The 17,285-nt window shown below is 57.1% G+C and overlaps 1 protein-coding gene across 1 annotated transcript in view; it reads right to left on the reverse strand.

Moving 5' to 3' along the window:
• Window positions 1-1,014: 1,014 nt before the first annotated feature.
• Window positions 1,015-17,285, reverse strand: part of APBA2 (amyloid beta precursor protein binding family A member 2) — a 137,385-nt gene continuing 121,114 nt past the window's right edge. The window contains exons 10-14 of the mRNA XM_008058357.2: window positions 15,819-15,998; window positions 14,489-14,701; window positions 12,976-13,095; window positions 5,016-5,156; window positions 1,015-2,265 (exon numbers count right to left, since the gene is read on the reverse strand). Of these exons, the coding sequence (XP_008056548.1) occupies window positions 2,194-2,265; window positions 5,016-5,156; window positions 12,976-13,095; window positions 14,489-14,701; window positions 15,819-15,998 (726 nt within the window). The 3' untranslated portion in view covers window positions 1,015-2,193. The remainder of the gene's footprint in view (window positions 2,266-5,015; window positions 5,157-12,975; window positions 13,096-14,488; window positions 14,702-15,818; window positions 15,999-17,285) is intronic.

The following is a 17,285-nucleotide window of genomic DNA, read 5'->3' on the forward strand; positions in this document are numbered from 1 at the left end:
CTTTCATTTTTCTGTAGAGATGAGGGCTCTTGCTGTGTTGCCCAGGCTGGTCTCAAACTCCTGGGCTCAAGTGATCATCTCACCGCGGCATCCCAAAGTGCTGGGATTGCAGGCGTGAACCACCACGCCCAGCCTCTGTGCCACTGTTTATAACAAAGTTTCCTACTGAACATTTTTCTTTGCATCTACCATGTATATGTTCCGGGAAAAGAGAGGCACGGAGCTCGAGTTCTCTTTGAAAGACTGTTTCTTACATGACCCTGATGGCCAAGGTTGCATTGGAGTGAGCTCTTAGTGTACGTCCTCTGTGGCCAGGAGAGTAATGAGTTTCCTCACTCGGCAGCTCCCCCAGAATCCCGGGCCCTAAAGGTGCCTGGTCAGCAGCTCAAGGCGAGGAGCCCACACTGCTGTGACGGGTCAGAGAGGGAGTCCTGCTTGTCCAAGGCCCCCAGGGTAACATGGCCTCGTCTCTGACCAAAGCCCACATTTATCCCTTGGCCTCCCCATGCCAGGTGACCACGGAGAAAGCTAAGTCCCAGAAGAGCTGCCAGAGTCCTGTGATTCTAGACAGGATGCAAAGGGCCCACAGGTGCAGACAGGTGTAACTTCCTGTCACATGCGCACACACACTGCACAAGTGCCTCTCCCGGAGGGAGTTTAATTTTAAATCTAGAGAATCCCCAGGCTCCATCTCTCCCATGTTCAAGAAGTCAGTATTCTGTGCCGAGTCTACTCCCTGGAGCTGGTGGAGGAGGACCAGAATGGGTGGTGACCTGTCCTCGCCGCTGGCACTCCAGCTGCTGCAGGGCACTGCCCACCTGACACCTGGTGACCGGAGTACCCGCCCTCCATTCCGACCTGGTCAGCGACATCTCCCAAGCCCCCAAGCCCCAGAGGGACGCTGAGTAGCGGCTGCAGCCAGCATCCGGCAGACTCACAGTGCCGCGTTTGATGCCTGGATTCAAGAGGCCAGGCACCCGCTGCTTGGTGAACAGACCAGCCACACGACAGCGCTTCATCACGACTTCAGGTTTATTAGTGATATGCGCGAAGTCTTCCTAAGGTCAGCTGCATGCAACACATGGTCACTCCTCGAATACAGTAATCCTAAAGCTTTAGTTACTGCGCAGTAAGGCTTCTTAAGTCACAGTGTATTCTTCAAGGCCTGGGCCAAAAAAAGACTTCCAGACAAAATGACGTCAGTTAACATTGGATCTCTAATGGACGGAGCTAGACTCTATCTGACTTCATCTGCACACACGCTAATACTGCTCAGGGCCGTGGCCGCGGTGACCTGCGCCCACAGCCAGTGACCTCGGGGAGGGCAGAGGTCGAGTTTTCTGGTGTGGGTTCTGTTTCTCCAGGGGGTCATGTGTGTGGCTGTGTGTGTACAGATGGATTTTAAGTAGGGGGCAGACGCCCGTGCTCTCCTTGTCCCTGGCGGGACAGCGAGCCTGGTCCCACTCGCCAGAGCCCTGCCTGGAGATGCAGCCGCGAGGGGAGGGCACCCAGGTGAGACCAGAGAAGCAGGTGTGGTCTCAGGTCTTCATGGGAAAACCCTAAAGTGTGAAAAACAGCTTGCCAAAATAAAAGTCCAAATGGTACTATTATCTGAAGGAATGTGGAGTTTTGATATTGTGGCCATCATTCTTTATTTACCATCAATCACATGTCCACACTTTTAAGACAGGTCACGTCCCGGGAGCTGGGCCACCCATGTTCCTGCAGAGGCAGTGGGAGAGGCTGCCCGTGGTGTGCAAGACCCCAGACGTCCCAGCTGAGGGGGCAAGAGGGGGGCGGCCACTGCACCGCCCAGGAGCCCGCCCCTTGGGGACCTCCCTCAGGCCGTGTCACAGGCACACGGGTTTGCTCCCTGCAGTGTCAGGGAGGAGAGACACACTCCACACCACACACAGCTACCAAGAAACACCCTGGTCAGTCGCAGTGAAGAAACAGTTCAGGACGTGGCAAGATACTTGACTGTTTTACAAAGATTTGTTCCGTGACTCTCCTTTGATAAAGACATACTCCTTTTTGGCTAAAAAAAAAAAAAAGTGGTGGTGAGGGCACGCCCTTCGGGGAGCCAGTGTCCTTGCTGGGCGGTGGGTCAGGATCAGGTCCACAGCCCGGCTGCGGCTCCGTGGGGCCCAGTGGGCCTGCTGGCGTCCTGGCTGCGCAGTCAGGCCGGAGGGCCTAGATGTACAGCGGGGTCTCCTGACCCGTGAGGAGCCTGAACATGGCGGCAGGCATGGTCTTCATGTGAATCTGCCAACAGAGAGAGAAGGCTGAGCAGCTGCCCTCGCTCCCACCTCCCATGCAGACTCCCATGCAGTTTAGTGAAAGTCAACAAGATGCCAACCCCCGAGAAGTTGCTCTTTAAAATGCCAGTCTTTGAGAGTGAAGGAAGGAGGTCTGCCCAGGCCCACAGTGATTCAGGACACCTTCCAAGAAGCTGCAGACTGGGGCTTGGGGTCCCCACCCAGGCTTTAGAGGGTCCTTTGCATGGTCGAGTGCTAGCCTTGCTTTCAGTCCAGCTGACATGGGGAACTGGGGGGAGAAACTGGAATTTTAATGGTGACGACAGTTTGCCCCTTACTGGAACAGGCTGGGAGCGCCCAGGCCTCCACAGAAACTGCAGGGGGTGCGCTTTGCTTCAGTGAGGAGGAGACCCAAAGCAGAGAACATACACCCATCCCTCCCCAAAGAAACCGGAGCCGCTGAGAACATGTGCTCTGGAGGCTGGACACCGGCTCACGGGGGCAGGGTGCCTCAGGGCCGCCATTCTTTGGGATCGGCTAGCAAATGACCCTCCTGGCTTAGCATCACTCTCTGGCTCCAAAGGGGTTGGCAGACAAGACTGCTCCCCAGGGAGACCACCTGTGTGGGCCACTCACCCCACTCCTCTGCTTTGAGGGCACAGGAAGAACGAAGGCAAAGGGAAGGTGGGCTCGGCCTCCCAAGGCTCCTCTAAGCTCTCTGCTCCTGCCCTCTCCAGCCCAGGACTGTGCTGTGCTCAGGTCTCGGGGTCTGCGGTACCTACTGCCACAGGTGCTGCTGGCTTCTGGGTCTGCCCTTCCTTAGGCAAGAAGTCCCAGGCCCTGGTCTGCCCAACTTGGCTAGGTCGACTCTGCAGATCCCCACGCCCACCCCCCACCCCACCAGGGTCTGCTTGGTCTGTTCAGATTCTAGTGCCTCTCTCACACCACAGCTGTCTCCATTAGAGGACTCATTCTCTAATTCCTCAATGTGAAACCCACCCTAAAGGCTCCTTCAAACATCCAGCCTTGTTTACCAGCGACTAGTTTTCCAAATGTGCCCAGGGATGACACCTTCACCTCCAGGCTCGGCTCGAGGGATGCTGACACGAGGCCTGCCTTCCTGCCTCTTATCACAAGCCTGGCGATGCAAAAGCATTTCTCATGCTCCCAGCCTGCCTCTCCTCCCATGGATTTCTTTGTGGGTGTGATGCTCACTGTGACATGGAGGCAGCCGTTTCAAAGCACCTACTTAGGAAAATTGGCTTTTCCTTTCTTTGAAGCCATCTGTAAAAGGAGGCTAGTGGTGCTCCCTGGTCCCCTTCTTCCTGAGAGCCAGCCACCTGCCACTCAGGTCCAGGGGAGCACAGGCGTCCCACTGGCCCTGGGAGTCCACAAATACTGGGTGTCCCCACATGGCCCAGGAAGCGTGATTTACGGGCCAGGGCCTGGAGTCCCTCAGGAAACAGTACCACCCACTGCCACGACAGAGCCTGCCTACCCTATAGCTGCGAGGCCAAAACCCAGGCCCTGGGCCGCATGTGGCCACCAGCAGGGCTCCTCCACATGCCCAGCCTGCTGTGGCCCCGGATTCAGATCCAGTTCCCCACCTGGCACCTGCCTGTGCAGCTGTCTCCTCAGCTGTCTCGGCCTCCCTCTTGGTATGGTCACCACACTTTCCAGAAATCCACACCCCGTTCACTCACACTGACCTCCCCCACACATCCACTTACACACACACACACACACACGTGCACGCACCTCCAAACCTATGCTCACAGTCACACAACCCATATTCACACACTAATACCCTTGCCCAAACAGACCCACACTCACAGCCCACACACACACACACACACACACACACACCATGCACATTCACACTTTCACACACACAACATACACTTACAGATAAATGTACTCACACACCCACATGCACATACCCACACATGCTCACACACACCCCCCCTACACTCACACCCTCACACAACCCAGTACCCACTCCACCTGGGCTAGGTCTCCTTCCCCCAAACTGAGCTGCCACCCCCTGCGCTGTCCTCACCCTGCATCTTCCTGCTTCCTCGTGAGCTCCGTACCCCCATCCAGAGACACCAGAGAGCACTAGGATGGGGGTGACAGGGAGCCTAAAAGCTGGAGAAGCAGGACAGGGTCAAGCAGCTCGGTCTGCGGGTGGGATGGCCTGCAGGGGCTGGGGGCAAGCCTCCTGTGGCAGTCAGAGCCTCGTGCCCTGCAGGCTGGTCCTACAGAGGGCGGGGCTCCCAAACTGGGGTTCAGGGTCCAGTCCCAGGACCTGTGTACAGGGAGCTCCCCACAGCTGCCTGTGCCCTCCTGGCTGCTCAGAACCGAGCGGGACAGCCCTGTGCCACCTGCTCACCCGCATGGGCACCCCCCGAGTGGGAGATGCAGCCTGGCCAGCTTCTTGGAGCTGGGAAGGCTCAGGAGAGCGAGATGGGAGCACACAGAAACTGGCAGAGGCATGCCCAAGGTTCTGGCAGGACAGGCTCTGCTAAGGGTGGGGACCACTATCTTTCCTGAGGACATCACATACCACCCATGGGTATGACAAAGCATCACATTGCCCAGAAATCTGTACCCCATTCACATTGGGCTCCCCCACCACATCCACTGAGTGTGAGTGGATAGCCGGTCATGAGAAGAGCACAGGCCAGAGGCCCCTAGACCTGGGTTCTGGCTTCAGGAAGACGGAAGGGCAGCACAGGAGGGATGGCATGGTCTCACCTCTCCGACTGAGTTGGACAGAGCTTGGACTATCTTCTCATGGGCTGTGGCCACCACGCTCTGCCCGTTGATCTCAATGATGCGGTGGCCGACACGGACACCCCCTCGCTCAGCGATGCCCCCTCTCATGAGGCTGCAGATCTAAACAGACACAGTCAGTTCAGTGTACACGGTCGTTCCATCCCTGAAAGGCACTCCACCACAACCCCAAGATAGGACATGCAGAGAGAAAGCCCATGTGATGAACACTTCCATGTGCAGTGAGAGTCAATGCTGTGGTGTGTGGGGAACCATCCAGGCCGTCAGAACACCCCATGGTGGAGTCTGGCCCCTGAAGCCTGCCAGAGCCTGTGCTGCTGGTGAGGAGGGGGGAGGACAGGTGATGTGCAGTTAGCACATTCTAGATGATTTTCTGCCAGCCGCTCACCCCACCTCAGGGGAAGGAGTGAGGGGATGATCTATCTCATGAGCTGACAAACGGAGAGAGTGTTGGAAAGTGACAGTGATGCCCCCAGGTTTGTTTCCACCTGCTTTCGAAATCATCTAAAACTCAAGGCATTGGAAGCATGAATGTTCATGCAGACACCAGGGAGAGGGGAGCAGCCCCTGGAAGGTGAGGGCTGGGGTTCACCCAATGGCTCTGAGGGACTCCCGGGAAGCTTCCCAGGTTCCTACAGCACCTGTGAAAGGCATGGAAAGGAAGATACCACAGTAGGAGGAGAGGAAATCCCAGGGCTTCCTGTTTACTCAGCCCCAACTGGAGATGCTGTAGGTGGAGGGAGCAGAAAGGGTGCCAGGCTTCCCTCCCCCACTGGCTGCTTCCAAGAGCAGGGAGTGTTATCAATCCAGCAACAGAGCCATGTGGCCTGTAGCAACCTCCTTGGTTGCAACTGAGGCCTCTGAAAACAGCCACATCCACACCTGGAGGTCTCTCCAGTCTGCCCTGTGCCCCATCCCCCGGCCCCTGAAAGCCCCTTCCATCCACGGGGCAGTAGGGAACAGTTCCCAGCCCTTCCCAGCCCTGCCTTGGCACTCCTAGGGCTGGTCTGCATCAGGGTTTGAGGATGAGGAAGCTGGAGAGGCTCACAGCCAGGCAGGAGAGGCTCAGCTGGCGTGACCCTGACCTGGGGTGCCCAGCAGCCCACACAGTGTCATCCAAAAGCCTCAATCAATGACAGTGGTCTTTGGTCCTTAGGGTTTCCACAACTGGAAAACACTGCCAGCACAGCTGTCATCTCACCATCGTTCTCATGACTTTTCAGGGACCCTCATATTTGGAAAGGCAGGGAGCCCGGCCCAGGGTCAGGAAGGGTGATTCTGGTCAGTGCTCTAAGAGGTCAAGGGTCGCCTGCCATAGGTGACACAGGTGTGGCTGGTGGAGATCCCCAGCAGGGAGGCCCCTTGCCCTACGTGGCTGTTCTGGTCATCCTCTGGAAAGGTTCTACCTTATGGAAGCTCTTCTTGGGCCCCCTTGCCTTGGAGAAGGAGGCCAGGGCTTTGTTTGGGGGAGGTCATCCTGGGGTCAGAGCACAGGCCATGGACACTCCTCACCCGACCCCTGTCCAGCCTGCCCCTTCAGCAGGGGCTCTGACTGCCCAGGACCTACTAAGGGCAACCCCACCGTCAGGCAGGATGGTGCCACCCAGTCCCCTGAGCACTTTCGCCACACCTGGCGTGGCAACTCTTAAGGCTGAGACAGGCTTCAAAGTCCAGCACCCCCCACAGGTCAGCCCCAGCAGCCACCCACAGGGCTCCTGTCTGTCATTAATTTTTTATGTTTTGCCTTGCCACAAACCCCACAGGCCTTCTCAAACTGACCACATGTGTGGGGGTCCCTGCGTGGTGCTTATAGCTTATCTCTCCCAGTACTCAGGGGCCCTCTCTTTCTTTTTTTTTGAGTGGGAGTCTCACTCCATCACCCAGGCTGAAGTGCAGTGGCACACTCACAGCCACCCCAGCATCGACCTGCTGGGCTCAGGTGATCCTTCTGCCTCAGCCTTCCAAGTAGCCAGAACTACAGGCGTGTGCTAATACACCTGGCTAATTTTTTTATTTTATTGTAGAGACAAGGTCTCACCAAGTTGCCCAGGCTGGTCTCGAACTCACGGGCTCAAGCAATTCACTTGCCTCAGCCTCCCAAAGTGCTGGGATTACAGGTTGAGCCACCGAGCCCAGCCAGGGTCCCTCCCTTTCTGGTCAGGCTGGAGACACAGGTACAGACCAATGTTTCAGCCCAAGGTCACTGCCGTCTGGCCACCTGGACTCCTGCGGCACTCAGACCAGACAGAGGCTCAGCCAGGGGTGGGCGGAGACACAGAAGCAGCCTGTCCCTGTGGTCACCATTATCCCGAAAGGCGAAGCACCTGCTCTGTGAAATGAAGGCTCTGCTTGCCTGCCTTCCCAGAGAGTCTACACAGGCAGTGAGGACTCACTTTCATTCTTTCCTCCCCAAGGGACTTAGGGCATTTTGTGTCACACATGACATATTCCTCAAAGGTCCATAAGAAGGTGCTTCAGGAAGGCTGGCCAGAAGCTACGACACCCCTTAGAAAGTGCTATTTTGACTAATTCCTGGTGGCCGTTGTGTCCCTAGACTTGGAGATTTGAAAAAAGAGGCCGAAAAGGAGATAGTAAGAGGGGGTGAAATGGGTTTGTGCCTTCTGGGAGAGAAAGGCCTGCTGGGAGGATGAACTTGGACCCTGGGAATCTGGAGGCGGGCTGGCAGAGGGAGCAGGGTAGGGATGCAGAAGGTGCTGAGGGGGTCATGTGCACTGGATGGTGGTCTTCTAAGCAGAGGCACTTCTCAAATAATTGGGACTGGGGTGTCTTCCGACTGCATGGTGTGCACTTCTTGGAGGAAGACTGGTGTCTCCAAGCTGGAAGCGTCTGGATTTCTTGAAAGGTATTGTGGGAAGGTATTGCAGGATCCATTTGGAAAGAGTATTAATTGGGTCACTCAGGGCCTGTCTGTCAATGAATGCATGGTACTTTGGGTGTAATGAAGCTGAAAATGGAAAAGGTGCTTATGCAAAACCGGCTCAGATGTGGCCAACTCCTCCTCACATGAGGAGACTCGGTGCACGGTTGTGAGTGGGCATGGCACTTCCTGCAGGCACACAGGAGAGATGGGCTGGGCTGCCCAGCCATGGCCTCACTGCCAGAGCCATAACCAATAGCTACTGCCTATGTGCACTCCAGCTAATGGGCTACTGAGGTCCTGGACTTGAGAAAACATTTTAGCCTCTGCAGTCACAAATGCCCTCACATCCACAGGCCTACTCTCCCACTGACACCCTGGCTCTGGGCAAAGCATCTGGGGAGGGGAAGTGGGTGTGTCCCTCTCCCAACCAGCCTCAGGCCCATCCTGGCTCTTCCCAGCTGGGAGACTCAGACGTTACTTCACCTCTCTGTTCCTCAGTCTTCATCTGTGAAATGGTGACAGATAATCCACTCCTTACTGGACCACCCTCCCAGATGCTGGCTGCCCCCAGGACTCCCCAGGTCTGTGGGAAGGACTTGCCCGTGGTGGGAAGGGGGTTTCATTTCCGGGTTTCTCTGGCTGACCTCAGACTGAAGGGTCTGGGGGCACCTGTGACAATGAAACTAGACGGATGCCCTCACACCCCTGTTCATAGCGGCAGATTCACAACAGCTAAGGGGTGGGGGCAACCCAGGTGTCCAATGGGTGAGTGAATAAATAAAATGTGGTCTGTACATTCAAGGGGATAGTATTCAACCCGAAAAAGGAAGGAGATTCTGACACAAGCTACAGCATGGATGGACCTTGAGGACACCACGCTGAGTGAAATAAGCCCCCCACAAAAGTACAAATCTTGTGCGACTCCACTGGGAGTAGGCAAAGTCATAGAGACACAAAGTGGAAGGGTGGCTGCCTGGGCCTGGGGAGGGAAGAACGGGTAGTTGGTGTTTAATGGGTGCAGAGTTTCGGATTGGGAAGACGAAAAGTTCTGGAGATGGATGGACGCAATGGTTGCACGACAAGACAAATGTACTTACCACCACCAAACTGTACACTTGCAAATGGTTAAGATGATGTGTTTCATGTTATGTATGTCTTACCACAGATCTTTTTAAAAAAGAAAAAGAACAAGAAAAAGAGATGTCCTCAGAGTTAGGGCTAAAAGGAAAAGAGGGCGGGAGGAGGCAGACTCCATCCACACATAATACGGCCTCTCAGTCATACCAGGCCCTCTTGCTCTGGAGAAAGGACAGGCCGCCCTGAGGCCTGGGATGAGGTTAGTGCCCAGTTGGCTGGAGGGCACGGGTGCACCTGTCCCAAGCACACACACACACTTGTACACATGCACGCACACAGACAATCGTGCAAAGGGCCCCTCCTGCCCCTCTTACACTCCAGCACCCAGATTTACATAGACGGCGCCCGCGTTCGGACATATTACATCTGACTGCTCACTCTGAACACGAAATGCTGCCACCAGCCCCAGGAAGTGCTTCCGTGCTAATCAGGAAACTGCAGTGGGTCTGCACAAGAGCTGACAAATGCCACTTCCTAGCTAGTCACCCTCTACCTCCCTACCGGTGGTCACCACGTGGTCAGGCACTGCGGAGATGGAGGGTATTCCCCAATCACTGCCTGGTTGGCTCTCAGGACACAAGTTACCCTGTGGCTGCCTCAGCCAACTGGAGCCAGGACTTTAGGCTGGGGTCTGGCAAGGGTGGGAGGAGACTCGTGAGAGCTTTGCTGGGCATGAGGTGGGAACAGGGAGGTGCAGGAGAGGTGACACTCGGGGAAGAGCCCATTACTGCAGGGCCAGGGGAGAGCAGGGGCCTGAAGGTACCAGGTCAGGCCCCTCTGGCAAGATTGGGAGAACTGAAAGCTGAGGCCAGGGCCCTCGGACCGGTGGTCCCATTCCGAGCGCTGTGAGGGATGAGGGACTTGCACTGAAGGGAGTGTGTAGCACCCTCAGGACTCCCAAATGTCCTCCCAAACTCTTTCCTCCATAGAGGTCCCAGATGAGTGTTGGAGCCCCTGGTGCTAATCAGCCCAGGTAACAGGGCATGGCCTGGGGCAGGGGGCAAACCCTGCAGGGGCATTGCAGGTGCCTGATGTCGGTGGCAGTGCTGCGGCAGCTCGCATCTCCAGGTGCCCAAAGGTCGAGCCTGGTAGGCCAGTCTCTACCCACAACACCTGTCAAGGCAAGGGCACCCTCAGGGGCAGTGCCTGGTAACCTGAAGGCTCCAGTGGTCACTGCCAGGCTGAAGAGCCAGGCAGAGGCTGTGACTGATTCATATAGCGTCTGCAGGCCATTTTCTGGGTCACAGGGAGATGAATCATAAGGACAAAATCATGTGGGTTCATTTACTTCATCTAAACCCTCCTTGCACTCTCAGGGTGAGCTGCCATGTGCCTGAGAGAATACCCAAGAGTCACTGCCCACCCTGCCTCTCAGCTGCCACCCTGCGCTTTACAGTCCCCAGCCTGGGGGTTCAAGGAGGAGTGACCCCATTTCACAGACAGGGAGGCTGAGGCCAGAGGGTGAAATGACAGCTGCTAGTGGGCAGGGCTGTGGTCTGCGGACTCTTCTGGTCCACAGCGGTTGCCCCAGGCCACCCCAAGTTTCACAGACACACCTGGCTGGATCCTTATCATCACCCTGGAACTCAGACCCTGGACCCAGCACAAAGAAGTGATGGGTCAGCCTCAGGACCCCTCTCTCCTGCATCTCTCTCACCTGGGAGGGGCAGTCCTCACGATTTTGCCATCAGAATTGTGCATTCTTTCCCCCAGCTCAGGCCCCACAAAGCCCAGATCTGCCGCTACCCTGAACCCTGCACCTCCCAATCTTCCAAGAAGTTCCCTGACCCCCTCACTGCCCTCAGCCTCCTGGCCACTCACACTTACCTGGCCCCCATCTTTGGGGAGCTGATCCAGACCCTCCTGTGCCTTCCCCTGGGGCAGCTGGGAGAGAACTCTGGTCACCGTCACCCTGCCTGCTCCCTGGGCTGTCCCCCCACCCCCCCACACTCCCCTGGTCTCTGAGAAGGAAGGCTTAATTTCCTTCCCCACTCTCCTTCATTTAGCCCCCACAACCCTCCCCTTCCTCGTCTCCCCCCTGCCTTTCATGGCTGTACAACCTGGGTCAAATTCCCAAACTCTCTGTGCCCAGGTTTCTTCAATAGTCCTCCTTGGGCAGGGGAGCAGACTAACAGAGCATCAGCCTTTCTCCCTGGGTCGGCCCATGTTTGGCCACACGGCATGGAGCAGCCATGGGATTGGCGGATTTTCTGCAGAGCCCCTACATTAGTGGGGGTGGCGACATGTGCCCAGTTGTGTGTGCAGAACAACCGGCAGGGCAGGGCTAGGCAGACCACCCAGCAGCCAGCTCTGGGCGGACGCACTGCCCCAAACAGAAGTCCCTTGTGGGATGCAGACACGTCTAGCACCTGCACCTGGGTCCTGGGGCCATGGGGCCTTCCTCCCTGGCAGAGTCTGAAACCAGTGGGCCCTCCTTAGATAGCTTGGATTTTCTCCGTTGACCTTCATAGCCAGCCAGTGAGGTTAAATGACCTGCCCAGAGTCACACAGCCAGGAGAGTATGGCCAACATTGGTTGGATGCCCCGTCCCTCTTGGTCCTGGGCACCAGCTGGCCCACCCTCCTCAGTGACCCCAGGTGGTGTGGTGTGTATCACGGAGCTGTCTGGCCAGTAGACTGTGGGCAGAAATGACAAGAGCTGCTTCTGAACCTGACCCCAAAACCCTTAACCAGGTCCTAAGCTGTCTGCATCTTCCTCTCATGCTGGCCAGACACGAGGCACCCAGTGGGGACTCCAGAACTCGGCTGAGGACAGAGCCTGGGTCCTTGAGTGGCCTTGTGAAGCGGTCCCCTCCCCCTCCCCCCAGTTAGACTGCAGCGTGAATGAGAAATAAGCTCTCAGGATATGGACATTTGGGAAATATGTGCTAGAGCAGCGAATTTGCCCTGCCACAGAAGGGACAAAAATGGGCCTTGTGCCCAAGCCCTGTGACCCTTCTCGGGCTCTGCGTACCCCGCCACACTGCTTCCTCAGACAACAATGGCGAAAATTGTCTCATTTGTAGCTGTCTTTCTAGAATGTTCTAGAATGTTCTCCCATTGTCTTTCCTCTGTGGTTTTGGGTGAGCACACACACCCTCCTCTCTCACCTCCACAGCACTCCCACCCAGCCCACAGTTCCCCCCCCAGGCTCTTTAATGCTCAGGGATAATATAAGCAATTTGGGAATTACTAGCCCTTTTCTTCTGCACTCCACTTTGTGGCCGTGTCGCTGCCCTCTGGAACCTTTGCAGGAGGAAAAACAAAGGAAACAGAACTCAGGCCAGCCAAACACAAAGAGAGAGGGGGGATCTGGACTGAAGCACTGTGGTCTGGGGGACGGCACAGATTTTTTGGCAAGATCAGCACTCACTCAAGTCCAGCATCACCATCTTCCAGGCAGCCCTCCTGCCTCCTGAACGCCTAGCACAGAGCCTGACACCAGGCAGGTACTTCACAAATGTCTACTGAATGATCAAGTGAATGAATGAACAAATGAATGAACATGTGTTTGTTGACCACAGTGAGTCTGATGTCACGACTAGCTGTGTATGTCCAAGCTACAGAGGCTGGCAAAGACTGCTGCCCACCTTTCAAACCAAAGACAGCCATCATGGGACAAGGGTACCTGACAGGGCTGGGGGGACCCAATCCACGGCCACACCCAGACCCTCCCTTTCTAGCATTCGTCTAGGGAAACAATGAAAGCTCCTGCCTGGGACAGCCTAGCTGCTGGCAGCTGCGCCTACAAGCCAGGTCCTTCCAGGGTTCTGGGCACAGACTGTCCTCCCAGACGGGAGCTGCTCCCGGTCCCCAGGCCCTGCGCACAGTAGAGGTGGCCCGGGCAGGAGGGGGGCAGGAGCCCGGGAGGGGCTGCCATCATGCTGAATGCAGGATGACTCACAATTCCATTCTGCACACTGAAGCCCAGCTGGTACTTGAGGTCCGGCCGCTTGATGAGGACAGTGGTGACCGGGGGACAGCTGACGATGTTGAGCTTCACCTGTGTCTGGTTCTTCAGTCCCTGTGGAGTAGGGACAGGAGTCACAAATGGCACCTCAGGCATCACCTGCGAGCAGGTCTCGAAGGCCTGGCCAGGGTCAGTGGCTGGCAGGGCAGAGCCCAGCGGTTGCGGGAACATGCCCTGGGTGAGACGGGCAGTCCCCTTGGCCTCCACGTCCCCTCTGGGCAAGGAGAACAAGCCTCACCCTAGCCCTGATGGTGAGGGTAGCAGTGTGGCCTGTGGCCCACCATAACCTGGGTACCCACATGAAAACCAGGCCAGACTCTCAGCCCCGCTGAGCAGAACCAACACACCCAGCCCACGGGTCATCCTCAGGGCTCCTGGGAGGGGCTGCCATCATGCTGAATGCAGGATGACTTCCTATGGAAGGGCACGGGGACACCTCAAAACTGAACACCCCAGACACAGGAGGCCCTAATGCCCCTCATGGGCAGGCTGGAAACAAGGGTGGCCCAAAAGTCAGTGAGCACCTCAGGCCACAGTTCTGGTTTCAGTGAGGTGAGGAGGCCACAACATGGCTGGTCACCAGCATGTTCCCCTGGCAGGTGCTGCCTGGAGATGGGGGCCATCCCTCGTACACAGAGCCAGTCAGGGAGGGAGGTTCGGGCCCAATAAGCCCTCGGGTGCAGCCCATGGAGCCTCCCTCGTGGCCAGCTCTGGGGTTGCCCATTGGGCAGATGGTCTGTCATCCTGGAGCTGGCTCGTGGCAGGCTCTGGTCTGGAGAGTACCCTTCATCTCTCAGGGAGTAGAGAGGCCCTTCCTCCAGCACCAAGACCCCAGCAGGGCGGGGAGCAAACCAGCCACCGAGGGCTGGGGTCCAGACCACAGACAGGTCACAGGAGCTGCCATCAACGGGCAGAGCCGACTCCTCTTGGGGGTCAGGTGACAAGGCCTCACCCCTGCCTGCTTGGGACCCCTCCAGAGACAGCAGGCAAGCACCTCCCAAAGCTGCCAGCTCACAGTCAGGCAGTCAGGGTGACCTCTGTTACTTATGGAAACCTGTGTCCCAGCACTTGGTCCGTGCAGGGTGACCAACCTTCCATGTCCAAGAATTTAGACTTTCAGAGCTAACCTGGGTAAGTCCTGGGCAAAACAGGACCAGTTGGTCACCTCCACAGACTGTCTTCGGGCCCCTTGCCTGGAGCCAACATGCCTCAGCACTGGGCCAAGACAAGAACCCCACTCCCCACCCTGGGGCAGCCCGGGTCCTCCTCTGAGTGCAGCCATGGGGTATAGTCTTGGGTTTACATTTTGACTGTGTCACCAATCGGTCACTGAGTGGGTCTCTCTGGGCCTCAGTTTCCTGGTGGATCAAGTGGGGATTACAGCAGAGGGAGGACAAAGGGAGGCAGGGCTGGGGTGACCACAGGCAGAGGGCCCTGGGACGCCCACCTTGATGATGCCCTGGCAGGTGGCAAGGGGCAGCCCCACCAAGCTGGTGCCGTTGATGGACATGATCTGGTCCCCGATGCTCAGTTTTCCCGAGCGGGCGGCCGGGCCGCCGTTCATCATGTTGGCCAGGATCACCGTGGGCAGGATGGAGCCCCAGCCCGACTCCACGACCACCACGCCCAGGATCTCACCCTTGTGCTTCTCCAGCTGCAGCTGCAATGGGGTAGAAGGTGAGAGGGGGGCCCGCAGTGGGGGGAAAAGGCTGGGGCCCTGCTAAGCACCTATGGAGAATGAGGCCCACCTTGGCCCGCTGTGTCCTGCTCTGCCCTAGGATCTGGGGGCGGTTCGTCTTGGCCACAAGAGCTCTTGGACTGACAGCGCTGCCCACCTGCCCCCGACCTCATCCCACTCTGGCTCCCAAGCCTTCCTGGGGCCTACCCAGCAATCCTGAAAGCCTGGAAGCAGAGAGTCCATCCCCTCCCATGCCCAGCATGGAATCTCCCAGCTCAAGCGCACGTCAGTGTCCTGGTTCCCGCTCCCCCCACCTGCCGCCAAACCCATGGAGGCCAGAGGAATGTTCCTAGACTCCAGTGTCCACACCCGGCCCCGGCCTTGGCTCTCGTCTGGAAAAGTCCTATTTTTATTTCATTCAAGGGTCACTGTCTCAGAAAACTGACCGCCAGGCATTCAACAAAAAACCAGGATCATTCATTCATTCACGCATTCAATGAGCAGCCAGGATGATTCATTCACTTATTCATGGCAGACAGAGTCATTTAGTTATTTGACACATGAAGTATAGGCCAACCCCAGGGTATTTGCTCCTATCCTAGCAGAACTTTCCAAGGACCCCTAAGGGCAGCAGCTGGGACCTGCTGAGGCCTCTGCTGCTGGCAGCTTCCAGCTCCCCTGCCAGAGCGCCCAGGCATCCTATTTGAAAGATGCCACATGCTTTCCAGAACTATCTCCTGGGTGCTAAGTGCTGGCTGATGGCAACAGCAGCATTAAACAGCACATTTTCAAGGTCAGTAAAGCGGATTATAATCAGCTTCTTTGTTACAAATACCTCATTTCATACCCAAGTGCTCAGGTGGAAGGCAGGAGGGAGATGCATGTTATGGTCCCCCGACTCCACATCGGGGGGGAAGACAGTGGTGTACCCAGGACTCTCGAAAGCTGGCAGAAGCCCAGGGAAGGCTTGCCTGCAGGAGCCTGAGGTGGCCTCTGGAAGGCTCTCAGGAGGGCCCTGGGAAGGTTCACCCACACGAGCTCAGCAGGGGAGCAAAGCTGGCCGACTGTGGCCTCCCACAGCTGTGGTGGCCGGGCTTACCTCCTTGCAGTTCTCTGAGTTTGAGAAGTGGATGAGGTCGTCGTTGTACATCTCCTGGGTGTTGATAATGTCACTGTACTCCTTCTGGCTCAGGTCTTCGGGGTTGATGCCATTGGCCCGCAGGAACTCCTGGTAGGCCACGCTGAAGGCCTGGCCGATGGACTGGGCGATGAGCTGGGCCTGTGGGGAGGGCAGGCCCGCTGGGCACAGGGGGCAGCATGGGCTCCCCAAAGCCCACAGGTGGGGGCGTGGCAGGACTGGGAGCAGGTTGTGCCCATAAGCCCTTAAGGGGGCCCTTGCTCAGGCTTAAAAGAACAGGAGGGAGATGGGGCCCTCCCCTTCTGGTGAAAGCTGTCTCCTACCAACACCCACGTGGGCCGCCATGGATGAACACCTCTGCTGCCTTGGACCCACCAGGGCTCGGTCCTCCCTGCCTCTGCCTCTACAGGCTGCTGTAGGTCCCAGATGTTCCAGGTCAAAGCACAGTGACAAATAATGTCTGGAAAAGTAGTGAATTATTTGCACATATCTTGTTGCTTTCATTGGTGACTAGACTGTATTTTCTTTCTGGCCATACCATTTCAGAACCAGACTTCAGGCGTGCTTTCCTGGGAGCGTCACACACACTGCTAGTTGTCTACCCTATGTTTGTTTCTCCTTGGCAAAGAACCCAGTGCTGGCTGGAGGCAGGTGTGCCCAGTCTCTCTCATAGGGAGGTGCCGCTACGCCCAGCTGGGCCCACGAGATGTGAGGCCTGGGATGCCCTGTGGGCACCATGGAGCACATCGCTTCTTTCTACTTCAACTGAACCACTTCAGAGGATGTCACTGACCCTGATGCTGCAGAGGCCTGGACTCTGAAGCACTGGGACTTCGCCCACTGCCCAGTGGTGTGCAGAGATGGTGGGAGGTGAGAGCTGCACACCCAAGCTCACAAACCTTGCCATGCAGGCTGACCACCGGGCAGACGCACACTGGAGCCCCGCTCTGCTCACCCCTGCTCCCCAGCTGCCACCAAGGGGGTTCTGCACAGGCAACCCCTGCAAACCCCGCATCACAGGATCCCAAGTCAGGTGAAAGCAGCCTTGGCCTCCACATCTTTCTCAGGCTACACACAGCAGGCAAGAAGTGCTACACATGAACGTGCATGTGGCAAAGCAGGCTGGGCCCCATTGGAGGCGAGAGCATGGAGGTCTCTCCTTAAACTGGATGGACTGCCCTCCCAAACGGCCCTAAACAGTTTGTAGGCAGGAGGAGTCCATGTTCTTGTCCTTTCCCATGCCTAGCATATTGGTGGGGGATGGATCTGGCTGGAGGCACGGTGCCTGGGTACCACCAGGACCAGGAGGAGCCACTGGCCTGGACATACATGGAGCCGGCACCTTCAGTGTGGGTGGGGGCTCAGTCGGGAGCCGACCAGTGGCAGTGCCAGCCCAAGGGGGGTGGGGGTCAAGCAGGGGGCTTGGGC

Source organism: Carlito syrichta, unplaced genomic scaffold (genome assembly GCF_000164805.1).
Source record: "Carlito syrichta isolate Samal-C Ts95f unplaced genomic scaffold, Tarsius_syrichta-2.0.1 Scaffold303311, whole genome shotgun sequence".
NCBI lineage: Eukaryota > Metazoa > Chordata > Mammalia > Primates > Tarsiidae > Carlito > Carlito syrichta.